Raw genomic sequence first — 24,119 nt, forward strand, 5'->3', positions numbered from 1 at the left:
TAAGTATGTTTTCTTTATCATGGCTTACTAAATTTCAAACAATCCTAAATATGTGCGAAGTAACGGTTTTCTCTGTTTTCTCTAAACAGGCATCGTTACCGTAACGTTACTAACTTCATCCTTATCAAATAAGATGTAAATACGCAACAAGTGTCAACGGGCAGTTAGCACAGCTGATTACAGATGGCGTTACGAGGATCTCGGATGCGGATTCAGCGTGCGTCGTTGCCTCGTCGCTCGCTCCCTTGACGTTTGGCGATCAGTCGCCGTGCAATACCGCGGATGTGCGTATGTGCGTGGGAGATTCGTTTTTTAACACAAAGCGAAGCTGTTCTAAGTGTACGCGCTTGAGGAGGAGGAACGGTGAACGTGCGGTTTTCGGCGGATTTTTAACCTCGAAGAAGAAGAGGATAGGCCGAGCATATGCATGCTCGGCGATGACGCTTTGATCCCCGGCGAAGTGGAGTAGGTGTTCCTTATTTCGCTTCAATGTTAGATTACACATCTCACATCCTGTATCAGTAGCTTATTATTCGAGATATTTTATACTAAAGTTCGCGGTCGCGATATCGCGTGTCATTCGGCCCCGGCTTCACTCGATGCCGGCGGAATGGAAAAAACAGAAACGAAGTGATGTATAAAGAATGAACGAAGGATGGAACGTAACTCTCCTATCGCGAAGGGCTTCTTATTGACAAGTAAGGTAGGGATGGCTCCCCAACTACCTCGCCAATCTTTACCCTCCAGCTGACGGATCTATACGTGTAAAGTCTTATCGGCCGACTATACGCTTTCCACTCCTCTCTTCTTCTCGGAAATTGTTTTTTATTTTTTGGGGGTTTAACAGCTAAGCGGAACTCTGGTTTATCGAATTATTCAAATGTGGAAAATATTCGGGTCTAACCTCACGATCCGAAACTAGACCTCGTAACTTCCTCCGACATCTGCAGCGTGAAATTAGCCGGACTTCTGATAGCGATAGCGCTGTAATTGAGAGCGTTTTATTTTCCCTGTGATCTCTCCAGCAGCTTTATACCCCGTATATTCGTTACGGAGCCTGCAACGTACATGTAAATATCTCATTGTCAGCTGTGAATAATCCGTGTTATCTTATTATTTACGAGATTCCCGTTGTACGTAACGGAATTTTATTCATACAACGTGAGCTTTGTAGAAGCTTCGGAGCCGCTGTGAGAAAAAATTTCGAATCAATTACCCGCCCGGATCGAATAGAATCATTAAAATCGCGGTGAATAACATCTGTTGAACATCATGGCTATTGTTTGAGTTATGAAATTTAAAGCAGCGTTTGGCTGAGATAATATCGCCAACGATTTATTCGAAAAATAAAAAGTCGATCGGTTTTCAATGATTACAAGTAAATTCCTTACCGCTCGTCAAGTGAACTGATAGCCGATTATAGGTAAATGTCAGCCTGATCGGTAAACCTCCATATACGTAAAATCCAATTTAAGAACAGTCAATGTCTGCATTCTCTTTCGGACAACGGAATTCTGGATTGCTCGGATGGTGGAAAAGCGGGAGTCATTATTCGACAGTACTGTATTCGCCTATAACCCAGATCGGAGAATATACCGGATTGACATTATCAGCCTTTATGAGGCATAAACCTACAACACGTTCATTCAAGGCATTAAAGTCCTTTCTCTACACAAATACGTGTAAGACCGATAAGGGTGTACACCTATCGTACGTATTACATACTTACATGTTAGGGTTCCAATAAAGTTTCGGGAAAGAAGATGCGGGTCACCGACCGCAATTGAAAGCCGCCTCCATGTACTGTAACACTTCTCCCGCCTCTTTACAGTATTTGAACAGTGGTTCGCGTTCGAGGTGTAATCCGTAAAATCTTATCGAGTTCTAAGAAGCTAGGGATTCGTATCCACGAACATGACTCATGTCTGAACATGTGTATGAATGATAAATCTTTATGTAGGTAGGAGAAATACTCGTCTGCAAGCTGATACGGCAATTGCGACGAAGGACACGGGCGGGAAAATCGTACAAGTACGAGGACGCAGGGTGTGTGCAATAATTCTCCTAATTACGAACCCGTCAGTGCAAGAACGTACTAATTGTAAGGTGCGTGTCACGGGTCGCGTGTTACACGCACATGTTACTGCGGACAGCAACCCCATTCACTGCCGCAAAATCCTGTCGGCGAACAGAGACCGTATCGGTAAAGGGACTCGAATCACGCGCAAACATGTGTTTGATACTGTACAAAGACGACGTGAATTACTTATTCCTTGAGAATTCAGAATTTGATTTGCCGACATAACTACGCCAAATTCGATTCATCCGTCTCTTCTCGTGTAAAAGGATGTAGGAAAATGGAGAATCGAACGGCCGGGTTACCTTGGTGAAGATGATTCCTTGTAGGTATTTTCAGGAATTTAGAGAGGGATTGGGACGTTTCGTAACAAATTACAAATATGCATAGTTTCGAATAAAAGCTTGTAGATTTTGAAAATTTATAGTTTTTCAGTAAAAAATCTACAATATGCTACAATTTTTATCGACAATTAACAATTATTTACGAAAAACTATGCATATTTACAAATTTATACGAAATAATACGAAATGTTTCAATTTCTGTGAAAATTCGTGGTAGTAGAAATTATTTACCAGGATAACGGAAGAAGGCCCGTCAAATACGTGACCGTTATCGGGTTATCGGTCGAGGGATAGCTGGTTCGTTATCGGTCGCCGCGGCGCACTCCGATTAATTTCGAAATCACGAAAGGAGACGGATGAGAAAAGTGGCCGCCTCCCTTGCCTTCCGCCTCCCTTGCCTTCCGCCTCCCTTGCCTTCCGCCTCCCGCGGTTCGCCTCAATCGACCCCGAGAGAGCGGAACGCACACCTGCAGGCCCGTCGTTGAGGGGAAAGAATTTCGGACCATCGACGTGGCCTAGTTTTCTTTCGTGTCTCTGCAGCACCGACTCACTCTCCTTCGTCCGTTGTACGGACAAGTGGTCAACGGGGGAAACCCCGCGTCCCTGATGGAGGGGGCATCCTCTGTCTGCATCGGAGGAATGATAAAAAAAAAAAAAAGCACCTTGGTTCCGCTGCACCCACCTGGGAGATTGGCGGATTTCCAAACGAGCCGAAATTTTATCACCGCCGATCGTGTACGCAGGAACTACGCGTGTATACACACGTAATTAATTACGAGACCGCGAAACGCGATGTATGTAACGATTAGGTTGATGATAGACACGGCAGGGTGTTTTATCGTAAATTATGTGTTCATGTATAAATATACTGGTCGTTTTCGCCGTTAACTAGTACGCATCGGTTATCCGTCGGTCGCGCTTCTATCTATAATGGCATCGAGTCGTTCAATTGCAACTTTATATCGTGTGTACAATGTACACAGAGAGTACTACAAGCTGATATATCGCTTGTAGGATTGGAGGTAACAGGGAAACCGTTTAATCATTTGTTTGGATTTAAAGATTAAAAAACGTCGTAGTTTTCTTTTTGAAAATTTTAAGAATATCAAGTTTTATTACTGTGCAGTAGTGTTGCAGTAATGCTGCTGGTTGCAGTTATAAATTCAACGACCGATCGGTATTTTTTAGAGTTCCGTGCGTCCGGACGAATGTTATGAACGAGTACGATAAAAACGTAATATAAGCGAAGATAAGAAAAATTATGATTCTTATCAAAACTTTTAACGCATTATTTACTTTGCATTTTCTTGCTAGTAGATATTTCACCGAAATATAAAAAAGTCGTTCTGACCCTAGTATTTTTTGATCTGCAGTTCACAATTTTTCCAATATGTTTAAATATTTTCAAACATCAATTTTGTAATATTCTCGAGAGCTTTGTTGGATAGGTATATATGTATATGTGTGCAGCATTGAAAAATTAAATAATTAAACCAGCATGCGAGAATGAATATGTTACCGCCATATAGGATTGGCAACGTGTTCGAGTGTAAAATGACAATGACTTCGCAAACTATTATCTTTGTACGTTCCATCACTCGGTTATTTCCTACGTTTGAGTCCCACATTGCTTACACATATAATGGCCCGACGAAAAGCTTCTCGAAATTAGAGTCATTTGCTTTTAAGCCCATATGCAACTGACTAAACTCCGAACCAACGTCGGACGTATAAGCGGAAGGCTTCAAATCGTCTCAGAATGTTTTTGGGTCACTGTACGTAAGTGCAGTACGTGTTGTAAGAACATGGGAATTTACGGAGAGTTGGGGCGAATAACCCACCTATATCTCGAGTGACTCAAATACGCAATTTCGCATGATTGTCTTCAGGTCAGCAGGGGTAGCAGCGACAGCAGGAGAGCATTGACAGGGAAAGGCTGCACCGCGCGACGCCGGGAAAATCGACATGGGAAAGTATTGGCTGAACGTCGTCCTCCTTCGGGTCGTCCTTCCGGTCATCCTCACCCTTTGTAAGTTTGCACAAGATCGAATTCCCCAGATTGATAGTCCGAATAACATATGAGTTGTTGGATTGATTTTTTTTTTTTGATTTAAAAACAATTTCGTTCACCTTCAAAACTTTGACGCATCCTGTGATTTATTAATCTGACTAAGGTAGGAATTTTATATTTTATGACTTTAAAAGTGTACAGTCTTCATTGTCACTGTACGATTTACGGGAAAAGGTGTTTCAGACGGGAACGAGTTAACTTACGCAGAACAGTGGATTGAAAATCATGAGCGAAAAGTCAAGGCTGCGTATTTTGATAGAATCCTTTACAAGGCATTTGATATAGCTGGAAACGAGTTCTCATTTACGAGCTTCTCTCATCTGTATGCTCGTATAGGTATACGTACAGGTCGTCGGTAGTCGTTTTCGTATAAAATTTAACGCTAGAACAACCTGAAGTACGAAATTATATACCTGTTACTATTATAAACACGCATTGTGATCGGTTGTAAAGGTAGATATACACATTGTAGTAAAGAATTTGCGAAAAAATCAATTAAAAGAGAAACTATAAGAATGTGCGGCACAGCCAACCAGCTGGCCGGAGTAACACGGTGATATCACCTTCTACGTTACAAAAATAAACCCTGTGGGTTATTATTTATGACGTAAACTCGACTCACCAGTTCCGGATACACGCGCGGTGGCAGTCCAACAATACTTTCTGATAACAATTCCCGCGTGTAGTACCGTTATTCGCGGCTTTTGCAGAAGTTATACAAACCGACGGACGCCGAGTGCCAATGGAACAACAGATAACGCAATTAGACCCGACCGAGATATATAATTAACCGACTCGCGACCTCCTTGACCCCGTGACCTCTCCCCAGCTCTCCCTCTACCGGTCAGATTTCGACGGTTGACACCAGGTTGTATAAACATAGGCGTAGCTTTAGGTGCAGCTATGTGGTACTCGATGCGGTATGGCCATTTGTTTATACTGTACACAATCATTATACATCGGAGCACGCCTCAATTCTCTGTGTAATCCGACACTTCGCTCTTCCCCGCTTCCGTGCCGTTGCTCCCTTTCCTTAGACCTGTACTTTAAAAATGTTTCATTGTTGGGTCGAATTAACAAGCTCGATGGAACCTGCTGATAGAGGGTAAAAAAGTAGGGACGGACAGGTACATTTGTGGGTGAAAAAGAGCGGCGGTAGAATGCCCTTTTGCGTGATTCAAATTCTACCATATAGATTAGCGTGTTCTTGAGGTTTTCAGGGGTGTTACGGGTCATGGGTCGAATACCAAGCGCTCTGACCTTTCGTTTAAAATTTAGGCCACACTCTCTCACGTATGACAAACCTACTTCTTGTTATAGCGTACTATATATAAGTACAGATATGGGTATGCGTGTGTATCACGAATATGTGCATTGGGTATGCACGTCAAACACGTGGGTACACGCGGATTTACTCAGGTTGGTATCTCCCAAACTCTATGTTTTTTCCTTTACTTCTTCTACTTCTTGTTTTTCTTCTCTTTCTTCTTCTTCAAGCTTAGATAACAAGTGCAATGTTCAAATAACGCTACGTCATTAAGAAAAAAAAAAATGCGCTGCAGTGATTTAGAATTTTTTAATCTACACGCACGACAGCTGGGTTGAAACATTGTGCATATCGCGTGTTCTTAAAAAACCGAAACTAGTATTATCCTTTCGAAAGAAATGAAGCGCAGTGATAATATTGTTGCAGAACACACAGTACACTATACACTTGCTACAATGCCTACGAAGCTGAACTTGTATCTTTGTCGCTTCGCTGCGCCGACTTTTTCCAACCCAACCTGTACAAGGTGCGACTCACCTGGCACTTGACAGTAATTAGAATAAGTAGGCACACGCTACGAGGTGTGGAGGTGCAGGGACGCAGGTATAAAAAGTAAAAGTGACCTCGTACCCTCGCGGCTTTCGCGTGCAGAGCCAGACGAGATAAACGGGGCTGTGCTTCTTCTGCTCGTTGCTGGTAGTACATTGGTATTTTGTACCTGTAAGTACTGAACCAACATTACTGAAACCGAGCAGGAAATGTGCGCGATTAGGTGCAGTTTACAATATGTCAAACTTGCGGCCGTTTTCCTTCTCCCCGGAAAGGAGCGTCGCGCCGATGAGTAGAGCGGGACCGAGACGCTCCTAATTCTTAACCGTGACGCAATCGCGTTCGTGCGATGCCGGAACAAACTATCGCACACTCCGAATCACCGTGCACGACTTCTTGCATGATTACTTGGACAGCTGTGTATGACCTCAGAAAATTCTTTCACGATCTTTAACGTCCCATATTTGTACGCAGCCGTGAAGTATTACATAGTCATGACCGGGTAGTAACTAAAATGATCGCTTTATGGTACGTAACAATGAGCATTTGCAAATAGATTGGATATGGTGTTTCATGTTTCGACCCGAAGATCGGTTCATCGAGATATGACGTCAAAGCGCAGCTTCGTTTTCTTCGGAGCGAAAGCAGGCACAGGATTTGTACGCTTGCAGTTAGAGCTTTTCCGGTTATATTTAAACTTGGAATTCCAACTGAGCCCCCCCGCCACTATCATATTTTCACTGACGAAAGCTCTTTCTAAGTAAAGCCCAACGAAATGGACACCATATGTAACGATTTTCTTAGACCGAAACGAACCCCTCCGCTATTAAAACCAGTGATTAAAAAATCTCGCCACTTTCTTGTATCAATCAATTCGTTCAATTTACGAACTCTGTATAGTGCTCGACTCTTGCATATGCGGTGAATTCGCCGGATGTAGCTACCACCCATCGTTCACTAAAGCATGTTTGGTTGCCATCCATTAGGGGTACATTACATTCGATACCTATAAATCCAACCAAATCAATGTTAAGATAAATGATTGATTTGAACGCAGTATGATGTATGGTTATTTGTAATTTCATATGCATCAATTTTGTATAATTATACAGGTGCGGTATGGAGGCCTACGGGACTATCTGTCATCTACTTGGCTCTGATGTTGTATCTGCCCATGGTGCCGATACCATCCAGCAAAACGATGAATGGACACACCGGTCGTTACTTAATCATCGCAATGGGTCTGTGTTTCCTAACAGCCGTCATACAAATCACGTTTCAATTTGTGCTGTTGGCCCTACAACCCTATGGGCACTTCCTGAAAGATTGTACGTACTATGAAGAATTTACAATCATGTATGACAACACTTCGATTTTTTACCTCGATTGTGATAATATCCTTAATAATATTCATAAATGAACCCGCAATCATGACCCTCTTTCAGGCGAATTCTTAGAGACAATCTTAAGACACTTCGGTCTTGTAAGACTTGACAGTGCTACAACATGGATGGTTTTTTACTGGCTCAGTCCAGAGCTCGTCTCCTTACCCTCCATTGTCCTCCTCTATGTATTTTGTCGGAGGTTGACTCATGAGAGACAACAAGAAGATGACGATCGGTTCAGCACGAAAGAATCGGCACCTCCGTCACAGAAGGTAATATGAAAATGATCTCTAAAGTATGCAGAGGTGAAACGAAATCGCTGGTTCAATAATTTGAATCTTTCTTTTCTCAGGTGATTGATTTCTTGGGTACTATGGGTACCTATATGGTTCTTTTTTCATTGTGCTGTGTTGGCACTCTACAGCCATCCGTGGAAGGAGGACTATATTTTCTTGTCTTCCTTGGAGCTGGAACGTTGTGGGCTTGCAACACGGAGTTGAGGCGAGGCTTTGCAATAGTCTGCAAGCTTGTAATGGTACTTGCTCTTATACATGTGGTCGTAATACTGACGTATCAAACTCCGTGGCCTCAGTCACAGCTACCAGCAGATAGTCCTTGGGCCCGTTATCTTGGTCTTGTACCTGTCTATACAAGCAATTGCACCAATTCAAGAGAAGTTGATGTCGCAGCTGATGACTGGGTAAGCTTCACCGAACCAGTGAGGCTCATATGGCTGTACTACATTCTTGCACTACAGTCGCAATTCCTCATTCAAAAACCTGTAAGTTTCTTACCTCATTTTCGGAATTACGTGAGTTAATACTTGAATCTAGTCTTAAGTGTTCGGGAACTTTGTTTGTTTGGAATTTATAAGAATCTGCCTCATTGTTAGCATCTAATGAAATTTCTGAAACGCACTATTTTCATGAAAGAATAACTAATTGGGGACGAGGTTCTGTGCGCCACGGCTGCTTATACTAACAAAGCTTTGCAGGAAAAAAGATCGACACGATTTGGTGGAAAATTGGAGAACTTAGACACACCTTTGTCACGCCATGTGTCGGCGAGACGCAGAACACCCTCGCAAAGATGGCAATCAGCACGACGGAAGGCTCGTGTAAGAGGAAAAGCCTCCAATCGCCATGCATGGATTTAATAATTTCATATTAATTTACTTTAGCCTCGCACATTGTCGATGTTTGTTAATATATGTGTTCCGTTTTGAACTCACGCCATTGAATACAAATCTACTTTCAACTACGAGAGAGGCAACCATTTCCTACGTTAATATCTTTCAGGCTTTTTTCTCTGTACATGTATTTAGGCATTGAATATATTTTTATTTGCCATGTACCTGCGGTAATTTTTCAGTTTTGCTACGTTTAATATGATTTTGGATGTTGCTACGTTTAGTTTGCCGTGTTTTAGGAGTTCAACCAAGCCTTGGCATCACAGCCTGACGAGAATACACCCGTACGTATCAAGCTGTCGCTAGAATTGCCGTCTTCTTAATGTGCCTAGCTTGTCAACTATATAATACTCATGTTCTAATCTCGAATCTATCTCCTTTCCGTTAATTTGGTGCCTGGGAACAAGAAAATACGATACCAGCATATGTACATACATTTTTACCATGTTTCAAAAATGCTTGATTTGCTTGGTTCAAGCATGCATGTAGTGGTTTCAACAATAATCGTACTTACATATATATAACCACGTTTTTATAACGGAACATGAAACAAGCTTCACTTTTTTCAATCAATTCTGAATGTTACCTCTTGTAGTTAGACATTGGAATAAACTACCAAATCAAATCTTTCTAATCGAGATTTACCCCAAAGCTGATGCGGTTTGGTTCTGGACGGGCTGGACTTCTTCAAGATTCAACGGGTAGCGTCATTGTTCAAGACGGGCATCACGATGACAGTATTCAAATGCAGTCGATGAGTGAAGGTAAGCACTGCGATGATCGATTTTAAACTTCTGTGGTATAATATTAACAACTGAAAATATTATGTTTTTTGACACTCCTTCACTTGCAGGGGCCACAGAAGAGCAGCCTGGAGTGTTTGAACAAATTATTATGGCATTCTATGCAATATTTCAACTTATCATTCAGTCATCGTATTTGGCTACAAATATCGTCATGATGGTCAGTGCGAAAAAAGTGATATCATTCATTAGCATAATGATAACTCATAGATTTATCCATATTTCAGGCATGGAGTATAACATATCACAGTTGGACAACATTTGTTCTGCTATTGTGGGCAATAATATTATGGATGGTGCCAAACAAGCGATCATGGATGATGAAGTGCTCTCCTTTCATCGTCATATATGCAACTTTGCTACTAATCACGCAATTCGTATTTAATTTGAACCTAACTAAGGATGAGCTACCAGATATGATTTATGATGTTGAACTCTCGCAGATTGGATTTACTAAAACTGATGAATTGCATAGTTGGCATCTCCTTGTAAAGGTGATATTTAATTTTTTCATTACAAATTACAATGCGGTTCTAGAGTGAGAAAGCTTATGTTTGACATGGTATGCTAGTTCTCATGCAATTGAGAAAAATTTTACTACTTCATATAATGAATTTATTCACAGTGCGTTTATACGACTATGTTTTGGATAACAATGAGACAATACATGGTGGAACGAAAGCAACAACGTCGATCGTCTGCGTTACGAGACATGGTAGCTCCTCTTCATGTATCTGTCTCGACAGCAACAACAGCGATGCAACAAGAGATGCCGGAGATAAGAAGTAAATTTATGAAAAATGTTGGATCATTAATTCAACGGATACTCACGAAATTTTGGATTGCTGTTGTCGCTATCATGTTATTCACCAGTGGTATAACCGGTGAACGCATGACTGTGTTTAGAATCATCTACATGTCGTTATTCCTCGTCTTCGTCATCACTTTCCAGGTAAAAATTTTATCTCTTATGGATGCATGGGCATTTAGAATTTTCACCTGAACTAAGCAATTCATAAACGTTACTATGATTTTTAGATATCATGGTTTGCTTGGAGACGAATGATGTATGGATTTTGGATCACTGTTATTGCATACTCCGTCATTATGCTCATTCTTGTCTATACCTACCAGTTTCACAAATTTGATGATTATTGGACATATATAAAGGTTGACAAAGACTTGTAAGTAGATTACAGATTGAAAATTATTCAACAAATTTATGTTGTTCTGTGTATTAGGTGTAAGTAAGATATGCTGTATATTTCTTTTCCAGACAGAAGGACATAGGCTTAGAAACATATGAGACAAAGGACCTTTTTGTACGTCTACTAACCCCTACGTTTTTTGTCATAATCACCGTCGTGCAGATGCACTATTTTCACCAAGACTTTTTGAACGTAACGGATATTGAAAAAATGAGGTATATAAAAACATTCATCGATAAATATGTGGAGTATTGATTTTTTTTTTGTCAAATTAAATTAATTTCAATTTATTACAGGCCTGCGGTAGGGCCAGACATCAGCCAAAATCAGATAGATGAACCTCAAGCAGAGACCTCAGCTGCTGCTGATGTAGAACAGATACCCAGATCAATGTACACACTAAAGCAGCTGAAACGTATGTATAACTTTGTTACTTTCAATAGAGGTGATACTAACGCAAAGTTGGAAATTACAGGAATGTCAAAGATGGAGAAAAAGGCACTTCTTCAACAAGCTCTAAAGCGCTTGCACAATTTCTACAACCACGGCTGGTTATTCTTGGAAATTCACATGGAGAAAATTATATTTTCTTCAATGATGCTGCTCTGTGTCAGTGATGTAAGTTTTGTTTCGCTCAATGTACTGCTGCGGTTATTACAATAATGAAACTCTGTATCTTTGGCAGGTATGTGCAATTCACTTCCTGTTTGTCCTCACAATAGTCATAGCGATAAATCTTCGACAGAGCATACAAATAGCTGCAATCAAGGTAATGACTGCGACTATAGCAGTTCTGATGGTCATTAAAATGCTCTATCAAATAGAATACATCAGCCATAACAGCTATGATAGGAATTGTACAGTAAGTAAGACTACCCTATATCTTCTGAATTGTTAATTACGTGAAAATAACAATTTGTATTGTTTCCACAGAACAATGGATCTGGTAATGACTCGCCACTTCCTTCGAATGAAACAATCTATAATATTGCAGAATGGATAGGAATGAGGAAAGAGCTACCAAACAGGCTGCCTATACTCTTGAAGGGATACATTGGCATAATAACTGTAACTACGTTTCGAGGAATCATTTTAGTGCGACAAATGTTCTATAGGCAGATGAGAGGCCTCTCTTTGAAAACTCCAATGATCATGTTCCCAAGTATCACAAGGAAAGACGCAGATATGGGAATTATTGAGTGCCTGAAGTTTTTGTTCAACTACGGTTTTTATAAATTTGGCCTTGAATTCTGTTTTATAGCAATAATTGCTCTTATCAGCACCAGACTTGACTTTTATTCCGTACTCTACGCAGTTTGGCTAGGGTTTTTGTACTGCTGCCGCAGACCCACGTTGTCAAAATTATGGCCGATTTTTCAGTGCTTTGGTATTCTGATCATACCCATACAATATTTCATTGTGGTTGCTCCACCACCTTGGCTCTGCATTTGTGAGTGTTTCTCTAAATTACAGTATAGTTTTGGAGGTACCCAATACTTGTAGAAATTTAAAAGTATGCTCTATTTACAGATTATCCGTGGCATGAATCAGAGTTTCTTCGTGATTTACAGGAGTGGATGTTCTTTCCAGACCCAGACTTTCCACCTAATCCGAAAAAACTTCTTTGTAAGTTAACAAATATTCCAGTTCGTTATGAATATATTCAAACGTCACATGATACTGTTTTAGGTGACTTTTTCCTCCTTCTCATGATCACTCGTCAACGACTGGTCTTTTATATCGAGGCGTCGCAAAAAGAAACTGGTGAAGAATATTCTGCTGGTCATAATTACAGCGTGTATATGGATATGGAGAAGCCACATTTTATTAATCCTGTAGGGGATTTTGTGTCACACGCTCATACATGGCTAGACGTCATTAAGCGAGGAGTACTCTCCAGCTTGCTCTGGATATCACTGTCCATCATGTTCTTAGCTGGTACCAACAGAACCAATCTCTTCTCGTTAGGATACCTGGTTGGAGCATTTATGTTCCTTTGGCAAGGTAGTGATTTCTATCTTCGTCCGATAAGAACTATCCTGAAATGGTGGAACGTTTTGATTGGTTATAACATCACAGTCATCATGCTAAAGACAATGTTACAAGGGATTGGATGTGTATACATGAACGAGGTCGGTCCAGTATTTACCTATATTATCATTTATACATTTGTTGAAGTGGTTACACATCTAGCATTTCATTGCACTAGATCGAGAAATCTGCCTGTTGGCTTGTTCAACTTCTGGGTATTGCATGCCTGAAGAAATTTAAGAGTAACGTACCTGGAGCTAATGGAGAGGACAAATGTCAAGTACCAAGGGAGGATATTGGAATGGTTTGGGATGCATTGTGCTTTGCATTTCTGATAATGCAAAAGCGCCTGTTTAAGAGCTATTACTTCTTCCATATCGTAGATGAGACCAAAGCAATGAGTATCTTAGCTTCTCGAGGTGCCGAACTCCTTGAAGAGTTGCACCAGAAGAGAATAGAAAAACAAGAGTCAATGGAAAAAACAATATTAGAAAAACTTAAATTCAAAATGGACAAGATCAAAGCGAGTCAAAAGAAAATAATGGGCCCCGTTTACAAAGATCCAGTTTCGCATCGCGCTGGTGAGTCTTGGCTTCATTTTTATATTTGCTCTAAAAATCTGATTCCTCCTATTATTAATCAATTAGTCAAGCTCTACCCTGTTTTGTATAATAATTGATAGCAATCGTAACCTTTCATTACTGATCTCTATTTCCTGCGTACCCAAGACGGGACTGCACCCTTGGCACGCTCGCCGAGTGCAAGTTCTTGTGTATCGTCAGGGCATACACCACCTCAGGGCTATCAGACCCCGATTGATGAAGATGAACCAGCTCCGCTAACACCAAGGGCTGCATCTCTATTGCAGGCGCCCACCCCAAACTCTGCTATAATGACTGTCTCATTGGAGGGTTACCTCGAACCGACTCGTATTTCCTTTGGTTCTCCTCCTAGCAGTGAACTCAATCCTCGTGGCCCATCCCCTGAGGAAAGTTTTCCCGTATTCTCACCCCCGCCTTATGACCAAACTCGTGCCGATCAGCAAGCGTCGACTACAAGACATCGTCGTCAGTCCAGCTTTGTTGGACCACCTTGGTTAAATCTTCACACCCCCAGGCAGTCCATCATCTCAACGACGTCACGATCCCCGCACTCACATCATACCTGTAACCTTATAAACAGATCATATGTTGCCTGCAGCTGGTGGCTCCTGTACATAAGGGCTTATATGCAGCACATATAGTAGAATTGAATGTATGTTTTTATTCGTGGCACCTTCAACCCCTTTTACCCTCCTTTTACCTTAACTGAGTCCAGGAAGCATAAGTTTCTTTTAAGAATTTTACAGCACTTGAACTTTTGTATTTTATATAGATTCTTATGCCGCCAACCTGTTTTATTTGTGTAAATAAATTTATGATTTTTTTTCAGCTTTGACAGATATCATTTAATTTATGTGTTTTTATCAGATTTACTCTATCCAGGATCGCGACCATTGTACAGACGTCGTCCTCCAACGACTAACAGAGAGGGTAAATTCTATTTATCTGCTTACTATTAATTTTTTACTAGATCCTATCCCAGCTCCACTTCCAGCCCACTCTACGATGTTCCATCAACCATCCAGTACTCCAATATAATTTGTGTACAAACTGAGTCAGATTATTGTCAGATTTTCTGAAAAGTGTGACCATCAATATATCCACAGCTAAGGAAGCATACTCATAAGTAAATTCTTTCCAATGTACAAGATTCTGTTGTAAATATGTACAAATTGCATGCTCTACTCTATGGTGCACAGCATGGAATAACAGTATTAACCGAATTGTATTTCTTTCCATGGCAATGTAGCCGTTAGGTCCGGTGACTACTACATGTTTGACGATATGGATGATGACGACGTCAGTGAATTAGTTGCCGATGACGAAGATAAGAAGGAGCAAGGAAAACAACGAAAGCGAGACCCACCTGGTCGCAGAATGACCATTTCAGAGGTGAGTTTGCTTACTCTACCTAACGTTGGTACGACTGTTGTCGTTCAAAAAATGTACCTTGGGAATGACATTCAGTATGATTTGATAATGTTTGGAATGCTATGAAGAGCAGGTCATTCAATATTAGGCTCTGGAGATAAAGGGTAGTCTTCGTCTGTCAGTGAGCCAGAAATTCGTGTATCACTCTCGCATTTTATTAGCGATACCGCAGCATGTCCCTAGGGCTTTATTTCATGGGTTTCAAGTAAAGAAGTAAAAAAAGATTTTAATTTCGGCTGGAAGATGATACAAGTGATTGAACGAGTCATGGTGCTTGCAGTTGGTGAACACTGTTTTAAAGACAGATATAGAGATAGCAACGCACGTCGCCTTGCACGGGGGAACACCTCAAGATGCTCTGCAAATTCGACGACGCAGTGAACCGATGACTCGCAAGAAATCATCAATGTCCTATCTCAGTGCTCGCTCTGAAACAGATACTGCCGCACCTGTTGACGTGAGACTCCCTTCAAAAACCTGCATGACATTATATAATCATTCCCAGCCTATGTCATGCTTCATGTTTCATTTTCTCTCACTATCTTTCTCCATCTCCTCCACGTCACTTTCTTCTTTTCACTACAATTACTATCGCTGATACTCAAGGTTCGCTTAACACTGTGATTCTTTGCTCTACCGGAAACGCGTATGCATTGAAAGTACTTGCTGGTAAGTACATTACACGCAAGGCTCAGAGTATGATGCTGCTATCATCAAAGAATCGTAGTGAACTAATTGAACACACAAAAATTTGTTATTCTTTCGTAATTAGTTTCTTTTTCTTTTTTTCAGCCACGCTAGCAATAATTTACTTCTACTTGCATTAACAATCTCTACTGGTACAAATTTGAAATGTTTTCTTTATATTAATTCAGTTTTATATTTTACAGCATCGGGATGATGCTGGAGGTATAGATTCGGCAGACCAGGAGGCAGTAGAGAGGGAAATGAGGGCGGATGATCTTACAAGGACTTCTATTCCCTCAGATGACGAAGATGAGAATGTAGAAGAGAAGAAGAAAATTTCGCTTGCCACATACTTCAAGTTTGTCTGGGCGTTTATCAACAGTGCCATTGTGTCCATGACAAAACACTTGAATATTTACTCACAGGACTATCGATACATACGAAAGGTTTTGACTGAAGAAAAAAAGAACTTAAAGGTTTGTACGTTGCACATTTCCAGGCAACGTTTTTGTCCCCATCTTTTATTATTTGAATAATTCAGCCGACCATTTTTCACAAGCTACAGTTTTTGTCGACGTTTCCAGCAAAAACCTGACTTCAGAACCGGTACACGTTTGGGAATCAGTCAAATATGGCAACCAATAACTAAAACCCAACAAGCGTAAGTATCTAATCGTTGTCTCGTAGCCTGGTAGGTCAGTAGTCTAGCATCCTAGTAGCTTGTATGGATATTTTATACAAATATTCAAATAAACAAACGTAGATAATGTAAAAGATCCACCCATGAATTACCATTACAGTTGCAAACAGTAATTACAGTACAGTATAAACACATCAGTATAGACACGAACAAAATTGTGAACAGTTGAAACAGAAACTAATTTTATCATTACCACGTGACTTGCTAAAATTCAAAGTCTGTTTGTTCTACCTCTATCGCATAGTGTTGCAAAATTAGGGAATGAAGTGAGAATGTAATCACGCGATGGCTGTACAATACTGTAGCTGTTGCTTGATCCACACCCCTTAGGCTAACAGCTGGTAGATAAATGTGCTCGCTCCGACAGATCTTCGACATCGACGATCGGCAACAACACTGATGAAACATCTGAAGAGGGCAGCCGACCTGAGGGTCAACCTCGTAGCCTCGAAGATAGGTAGGAGCTTTAGTTATGCATGCTTGTAGCTTTCGATGGAATGTAGCTCAACATATGCGCAGATAACTGATATATTGTAGTGAGTGCTCTTGAGTGCTAATATAATCATACAACTTGCTTCAGTAATAATCCGAAATGGGGTATTAGTTTTTGGTAGCAGTAATAGCCATTGCTGTGTTGTTTAACAAGCTATTTCCTGGAACATACTGACTAATTTTAGTGTACTCTTACTCTGTTCAACATTATAAAAAATATGATTGTAATTTCCAGTGGCAATCAAAGTTTGGGGCAGATTAGTGTAATAAATACATTGTAATTTTACCAATAGCGTGAAAACACTTGTCACGTCCTATGTTCATATCAGCAATCATTGCTACTTTATGGGTAGAGAATGAAATGCATGTGGTGTAAAACTTGAGATCTTTTATCATTTTTTAATTCTACACCACTGTGATTACTTTGGTAGAATAACTTTAGTTTAGAATAGCTATCACAAAAGCTGATGAGTAAAAATGAAGAGAGATCTGTAAATCCTGATATATTTCAATGCATTTATGGGGGATTGAATCTAGCTGACTCAGTGAAGATAAAAAGTAGAACGATAGTGGTATTGTCTGTACCAGGAAAGAGAGCTCGCTGACGGTGCCGCACATTCGTATCCTGGCGCCTAGTTTGGAGCGAGGATTGGATATGTCTTCCTCCTCCTCCAGGTACAAATAATTCAGGCAGACATTTGGCATTGCATTGCACTCCACACGCCTCCCTGCATGCAATTCTTCATATATATTGCACCTATACAAATCATAATGAATTAAACATGATATATGCAACTCTTTTGCATATCGTTCCAAAAATAAATGCATGATTCCAAAAAGGTTCTGGCTGTACCAAAACCTATTGAGTAGTTTTTTCTTCCTGTAAATATCTATATATTTGTCCACTTCCTGACAAGTAAACCATGCAAGGTCTCACCCAATGATTTTAATAAAATCTCGAGCATTTGTTCGATGTGTCATGGTATAAAAGAATATACTATCAGAATAGGCGCGATGTTAAAGTGGGAACTTTGCAAATGGCATTTCCCGTGAAATTTTAACACCACATACTTGCTGATTTTGTTTAGAATACTTTTGCCTTCAAAAAGTAATGTTGTAAAATCCTAAAATAAATTGCGGTATACTTGTGAGTGAAATTTGTAAATACCGTACTTTGTAGAATGCACTTTACATAATCATTATCAGTTAAAATATTTTCATAACATGTCAATCATTAAATCAACTGCTGATTTCAAAATCTGGCTCCTTGGCCGAGCTTTAAATGTGTGTTCATTGTTGACTCATGGAGCAATACAGACTGTTAATATTACATGATTTATCTGGAAATCGCAAATGAAATTCAGTAGAAAACAATCTGTGTTGATCTATTAGAGTATCCCATCCCATGAATTTCCATGACCATGTTGTGTAGTAATTTAATCCATAATTTCACAGTTCCATCGAATCCCAAACTGTATCGCATCCAGATGAAGGTCAGGCAGAATTATCTGAAAAGGATCAACCACCGATAATCCAACTATTGGCTTCAATGTGGTTTGTGATATTAGCTCACTCTAACCTGATGTGCTACTTCATGGTCTTCCTTCATCAGATTAAGAATGCTTCCATTCTATCTTTACCACTGCCATTAATGGTATTTCTCTGGGGAACCCTTACAATACCAAGGCCCTCAAAAACCTTCTGGGTCACTCTGATTGCCTACACTGAGGTGAGTTTTAAGATTTTTTCCTCATCTCATTGCACGTTAATTTCAATTATATTTTCAATTGTCTTTCAGATTGTCGTGATCATAAAATGTGTATTTCAATTCACGGTTCTCCCATGGAACCAGGGTTTAGCCCCCTCCAATAAGCCCTTCTTTACTCCAAGAATAATAGGCATCGAGCGAAAATCAAACTATGCACTATGGGACTTGCTGATACTGCTCATCGTCTTCTTTCACAGGTAGGTTCAGATTGACTTCTTCGTGAATAGTGCTTGGGTTTAAACATCTGAATCTGCTAGAGAATACAAGGAATAAAAGACATGAAAACAAGACATTCAAAAAACTTCTTATCATGAGTATATACATATACGGCTGTACTGGTCTTAGTGTTTTTGAACTAATTATAAATTTTTAAAAATTTTATTTTGGATAGACTGATGCTGAAATCTTTGGGCCAATGGAACACTTCAATGCCAAAGCCACGAAAAGTGATTCCCTCTCATCTGATGGCAGACAGGACTCAGACGCCAACTGTGGGTGATAGAGGACAAGGAGAACAATCTGTCGTCCGAACAGAGGATGTTTTAATCGAAGAGTACGATATTTTCTCTATTACTGCTTCCTCTTTCTACATTCATAATCATGATACTAACGTCAAGTGTGTGTTTTAGCAATAATCAGATACGTAGAGAAAGTTTGAGAAGATCAGGAGATGACAGAGATCTTTCCTTGGTAGCTGGGGATAATGATAGAACTCTCATTATCCGTACAGAAGAAATTGATCCATGTGATGAAAATTTAACCACTGCAATTGGCATGACGTAAGTTTTTCAAATGAACTGCTGGAAGACAATAAAGGTCTTCATTTCGAAAGATACACAATACTTTTGGTTCGTAAATAGCAATTATTATACTATATTTCAACCATTTTGCAATTTACAGTGCCAAGAAGTACTTGGAACCAATGAAGGTATATTTCGAGAACATACTGAACGCTGATGGGAAAGAGAAGACCAATGTATATGCATACATGTTCTTCTGTGATTTCTTCAACTTTCTCTTGATTATCTTTGGATTTTCAGCATTCGGAGTATGTGTAAAGATTTAAGAACAGCATAAAATTCTGTTACTCAGGGCCGTTAATTTCAGGATTTTTAAATTTTAGACTCAACAAGGAGATGGTGGAGTAACAGCATATCTATCTGAAAACAGAGTGCCGATGCCATTCCTGCTAATGCTGCTACTACAATTTGCACTTATTGTAATTGACCGAGCGCTCTTTTTACGGAAATACATTCTTGGAAAATTGATTTTCCAGTACTGTCTAGTTGTAGGCATTCACATATGGATGTTCTTCATATTGCCAAGTGTCACTGAGAGGTACTTTTCATGCGTTTTAAAAATATTAAACTACGGGTACTAAACGTGTTCTAATCATCTGCTTACCATTCTACTTATGATGTACAGGCAATTCAACGAAAAGCTACCACCACAAATTTGGTATATGGTGAAATGTTTCTACCTGCTACTAGCAGCATATCAACTGCGTCTTGGCTATCCTACTCGCATACTTGGAAACTTTTTATGTAAAAAGTACAGCATCGTCAATTATTGTCTCTTCAAACTGTAAGTAAGGAATCGAATGCTGTATAAAAACAATTTGGATACTTCTTGCTTTCTATTCAGTGATTGACCCCATACTTTATTTGGCAGATTTATGATAGTTCCATTTCTTTTTGAATTACGAGCTGTCATGGACTGGATCTGGACTGATACATCAATGACCATCATGGATTGGTTTAAGATGGAAGATATTTTTGCTAGCATTTACCAACTTAAGGTAAGATCTTACGTGTTTAAATTAGAAATGTGGTGTTTTGGTGTCTATAATAATTCGATATTTTTCACAAGTCATCCACCAGAATCTTGCAGACTTTTTTTAGTTATTGACATATTTCAGACGTCATCCTTTCAATTTACAGGTAAAGGTAATTATCCTGTTCACTGTAATGCCTGTAGCTCTGCTCTGATCATTGGATATATTACATTCAATAAGTATTGTACCCATAGTATGAATCTCAAGTTTTACTTTTGCCCCTGCTCTACGTATCTATACAAGCTTATCACCAAAGCATTAATTTCAAATGACATATTCAGTTGCGCTAACAATGTTAAGTCACAGCAGGCAGGCAATACGAAAGTTTAATTATACCCAAATATTATTTTTCGCTCAAATCTTACATCTCTTTATAACCACTCATCTAACAAATGAAAATACATTGGCACACAGAATGCTTACAACCATGCCTGTTGTGTAAATCTGATTTAGGTTTCCCTGGGATTTTGTATACTTACATTTTATATAATATGCTAATATGCTAACATTATACGGGATTGGACTGTAAAGCTATTGTATCATTTTATATTGTCGTTGATAATAACAAATGTCAATGTAGAGTATCCTAATAGCTGAATCATGCTAAACAATGACAAAGAAGGTTTCTATGAAATATTCATTATTTGGTAAAATAAATTTGATCGATCATTTAAACAGAGAAAAGTGAAGAAAGGAGTAGCAAATTTTTAAATGTATGCATGAATGGTTTCAGAATTCGTCATACCAGAATTTTAATTCATTCAAATTATTAGTAGCCAGAATTACTTTTCCGCAATTTTAACCAATAACGATTCCTTTGCCAGTGTATGAGGGGTGTGGAAACGGATTTTCCACAACCACGAGGTATCAAGAAGCAGCAAATGAGCAAATATTTGACTGGTGGGATAGCCCTCTTCCTCATGATTGGAATAATTTGGTTCCCACTACTTCTGTTTGCTCTTGGAGGCACTGTTGGAGTGTCGAACATACCCTATGAGGTATCAATGAAACTGCGCATCGGCTCCTACGAACCAATCTATGCCATGTCTGCCCAGAATAGTTCCATAACTACATATAGTGATGCAGAATTCACTGAGCTCCAGCATCAGTATTCGAGTGATCGCAGTGCGACAACATTCCTTGAAAACTATATTCACTCAGACGTGGCAGCAGTCAGGTTGGGTGCGTCATCAAGGCGGCTATGGGCAATTTCACCTCCTGATTTGGACAGGTTTTAATTTTGATGATGTATTTGCTTTTTGTGTATTATTGATATTCACTTGGCACTAATTATGAGTTCTGTTTTTTTAGGCTCAAAGCAGAACTTAACTCATCGCTTACAGTCACGGTGCACGTTGAGTGGTCTGTGGCCAGGAAAACAGATGTAAAAGATGCTAGCGAAATAGCGACCACACCACACGATATACAGCTACCTGCCATGATTGACGGGCAGCCAAATCGCCTGCGGTTGGCTTTGTTGAGGATGCTCACATTGCAAAACCAAACTACAGATGGAAGCAGCGTTTCCTCAGAGACCATCACGTTGTCTTACGCTTTTCCAAAGTTCCTTAAAGTCACCAATAGACTGACGGATGTTGTGCCACAGCTTATGAATTTTCCAGATATAGGTGAAGTGTTTTTTAATTGTTCGTTTACCAACCTTAAGAAATGTACCAAACAGAACATGAGATTTTCGAAAAAAATTTATGGTAACCTTGTAACCGGTTGATTGTAGTTCTAGAAGATGAAACCAACACCGATTACTTGTATCGAAATGTAACGTTAATGCTGTCGGGAAACTTCAATTGCTGCGCTCCTCAAAAATGGTGGATAGTTAACGAGGACTGCACTGATATTATATACACGAAACACCTCGAAAAGATTCCAGAAAACGATTGTAAAAATATCATGATGCTACTCTTCAATGACAAAGCATTCCCAAAGGAGCTCAGTTTCATCTCTGGAGTTGGGTAGGAATCATCATCACCATTGCTTAAGACATCCAAATATGTACAATTTTTTTGTCTTCAGAATCCTTGGCCTGTACACAACAGCCGTCATTCTCGTCAGTCAGATGCTCAGAAGAAACGTAAGCGAAATGGCACCTAAAATAATGTTTGAAGACCTTCCGTATGTTGATCGCATACTGCGTCTCTGTCTGGATATTTACTTGGTGCGAGAAAGTGGGGAACTATGCCTAGAGGAGGATCTATTTGCAAAGTTAATATTCCTCTACAGATCGCCGGAGACATTAATCAGGTCAGTGAATTGTGCTCAGTATTATTTTTAATTACGAAATATACTATTCTATCAAAAGAAAACAAATGACTCAAGGTCAAAATTAACGTTCCAGATGGACACGTCCTCCAGAGCCTGGCGAGCAAGCTGATGACAATGAGGACGGAAATGCAGAGGAAGGTGAAGACGGCGCTATGCGAGCTGCTTAAGGTGTATCATGAGATGCTCCGTCCACTGTTCGTCATTATATACCTGCATAAAAGATTACGAATGGGGAAACCCAAGTATAAATCCGCGCCATCTAATTCGCAAACCGACCACACTGTATCTAAGCTGTTCCTAGGCACATCGTTCAGTACCATACTTGTGAAGTGGCCACGATTTTGTCAGGAATTTTAAGTTTTTGAGAAGTGTCATATTTTGGGTCGTTTTATCATTTTAATTGTACGTAAAATGTTTACACGTGCGCGCTACCAGATTTTTTTACTATACAGCAATTATTTTCACAGCCTTATGGTCACTCTATACCTATAAGTAATTGTACAGTTTCTAAAATTGTTGAAATCAGTTACAGTTATGCGAAAAGCAATTCTAGATAGGCAAAATTCTTCAAAACTTAAAACGTAAAATTACAGTGTTAGAAACGTTACGGTGAGGTAGCAACGTTCTACATTGTGTTGCGTCGGTTACATGGCATACCTATACACGTATATCAAAGACTTTAATTTTACCGAAAAAGCGCACGCTTAATTGTTTTATTTTTCGCAGTGCTGGGATGAGGCTAACGATTGCGACGCAACATGTACTCCTGCTTTCCTACACATATAGTTTAAAATATAATATAATATATTAAAATAAGCATATTACGTTGTTCTGTGACGTGTTATTTATAATTAATATCGTAATACTGTCGGTTCGTTTTATACATTTATATTACTGTTTTTTTTTGTTTTATTTTACCGAACTACGATGTCCTACCCTCACATGCTCTGTAATATTTATATACATAATATTTAGGAACTATATGCTTCCGCGTAAAATCATCAATATTTTTCCTCACGCACTAAATGTTACAGTCATGACGTGTCCATTTTACTTTATCAGTGCCTTGTGCGGGTTATTTTTTACCGCAACATATTGTATGTACCGTAACTACGCCTTTATGCTTACCTCGTCGCGTCGTAGCGATATAATGTTAATTATGTATCATTTGTAAATAATAGGATATATAAATATACACGGTATATAATATACACGCATACATACATATAATTTGTAGGTATCATCATGAAATATAAAAAGCCATTTCAAATTATGAAAAACCGTATCGTTTATGTCTCGGTTTGTATTTCTTTCAGCGAGGGTCCAGCGCAAGATGATATAATGTAAAAATATGTGGTATATGTGTGCACGTGATATGTACACAAATACTGAGTTTCGATG

The 24,119-nt window shown here is 39.5% G+C and overlaps 1 protein-coding gene and 1 long non-coding RNA gene across 16 annotated transcripts; one reads left to right on the forward strand and one right to left on the reverse strand.

Moving 5' to 3' along the window:
* Nucleotides 1-256: 256 nt before the first annotated feature.
* Piezo (piezo) lies at nucleotides 257-23,927 on the forward strand. Of its 13 annotated transcripts, XM_046613463.2 has the most exons (40): nucleotides 257-465; nucleotides 4,311-4,450; nucleotides 7,421-7,636; nucleotides 7,754-7,965; nucleotides 8,046-8,474; nucleotides 8,688-8,810; nucleotides 9,535-9,646; nucleotides 9,736-9,845; nucleotides 9,913-10,179; nucleotides 10,311-10,637; nucleotides 10,724-10,869; nucleotides 10,962-11,108; nucleotides 11,190-11,308; nucleotides 11,369-11,511; nucleotides 11,579-11,755; nucleotides 11,827-12,343; nucleotides 12,424-12,519; nucleotides 12,583-13,025; nucleotides 13,103-13,505; nucleotides 14,394-14,456; nucleotides 14,776-14,918; nucleotides 15,238-15,414; nucleotides 15,848-16,120; nucleotides 16,229-16,305; nucleotides 16,712-16,801; nucleotides 17,425-17,511; nucleotides 18,292-18,565; nucleotides 18,635-18,801; nucleotides 18,996-19,157; nucleotides 19,234-19,383; nucleotides 19,505-19,652; nucleotides 19,728-19,942; nucleotides 20,030-20,188; nucleotides 20,276-20,402; nucleotides 21,263-21,669; nucleotides 21,750-22,066; nucleotides 22,174-22,408; nucleotides 22,470-22,697; nucleotides 22,792-22,912; nucleotides 23,445-23,927. In XM_046613463.2, exons 2-39 carry the CDS (start codon nucleotides 4,387-4,389, stop codon nucleotides 22,883-22,885), a joined length of 7,644 nt encoding a protein of 2,547 aa, XP_046469419.1. In that variant the 5' UTR covers nucleotides 257-465; nucleotides 4,311-4,386; the 3' UTR covers nucleotides 22,886-22,912; nucleotides 23,445-23,927. The 13 variants fall into 13 exon arrangements, with proteins under 13 accessions (XP_046469419.1, XP_046469416.1, XP_046469420.1 ...); XM_046613460.2 differs by having other exon boundaries at nucleotides 22,792-23,927; XM_046613464.2 differs by having other exon boundaries at nucleotides 14,409-14,456; nucleotides 22,792-23,927.
* Nucleotides 8,851-11,639, reverse strand: LOC124212901 (uncharacterized). Of its 3 annotated transcripts, XR_006881772.2 has the most exons (4): nucleotides 11,350-11,639; nucleotides 10,517-10,689; nucleotides 9,528-9,676; nucleotides 8,851-9,278 (listed from the first exon to the last, which is right to left on the reverse strand). It is a non-coding gene; the product is annotated as an uncharacterized lncRNA (long non-coding RNA). The 3 variants fall into 3 exon arrangements; XR_011176475.1 differs by having other exon boundaries at nucleotides 10,517-11,639; XR_011176476.1 differs by having other exon boundaries at nucleotides 9,528-9,696; nucleotides 10,517-11,639.
* Nucleotides 23,928-24,119: the final 192 nt, after the last annotated feature.

This window comes from Neodiprion pinetum, chromosome 2, assembly GCF_021155775.2.
Source record: "Neodiprion pinetum isolate iyNeoPine1 chromosome 2, iyNeoPine1.2, whole genome shotgun sequence".
Lineage (NCBI taxonomy): Eukaryota > Metazoa > Arthropoda > Insecta > Hymenoptera > Diprionidae > Neodiprion > Neodiprion pinetum.

Bases quoted from the DNA above. Each gene is read 5' to 3' on its own strand.
- Piezo (XM_046613460.2), top strand. From the start codon at position 4,387: ATGGGAAAGTATTGGCTGAACGTCGTCCTCCTTCGGGTCGTCCTTCCG. The intron at 19,653-19,727 runs GTATGTGTAAAG...TTTAAATTTTAG, and splicing joins TTGGATTTTCAGCATTCGGA to ACTCAACAAGGAGATGGTGG. The intron at 22,409-22,469 runs GTAGGAATCATC...TTTTGTCTTCAG, and splicing joins AGTTTCATCTCTGGAGTTGG to AATCCTTGGCCTGTACACAA.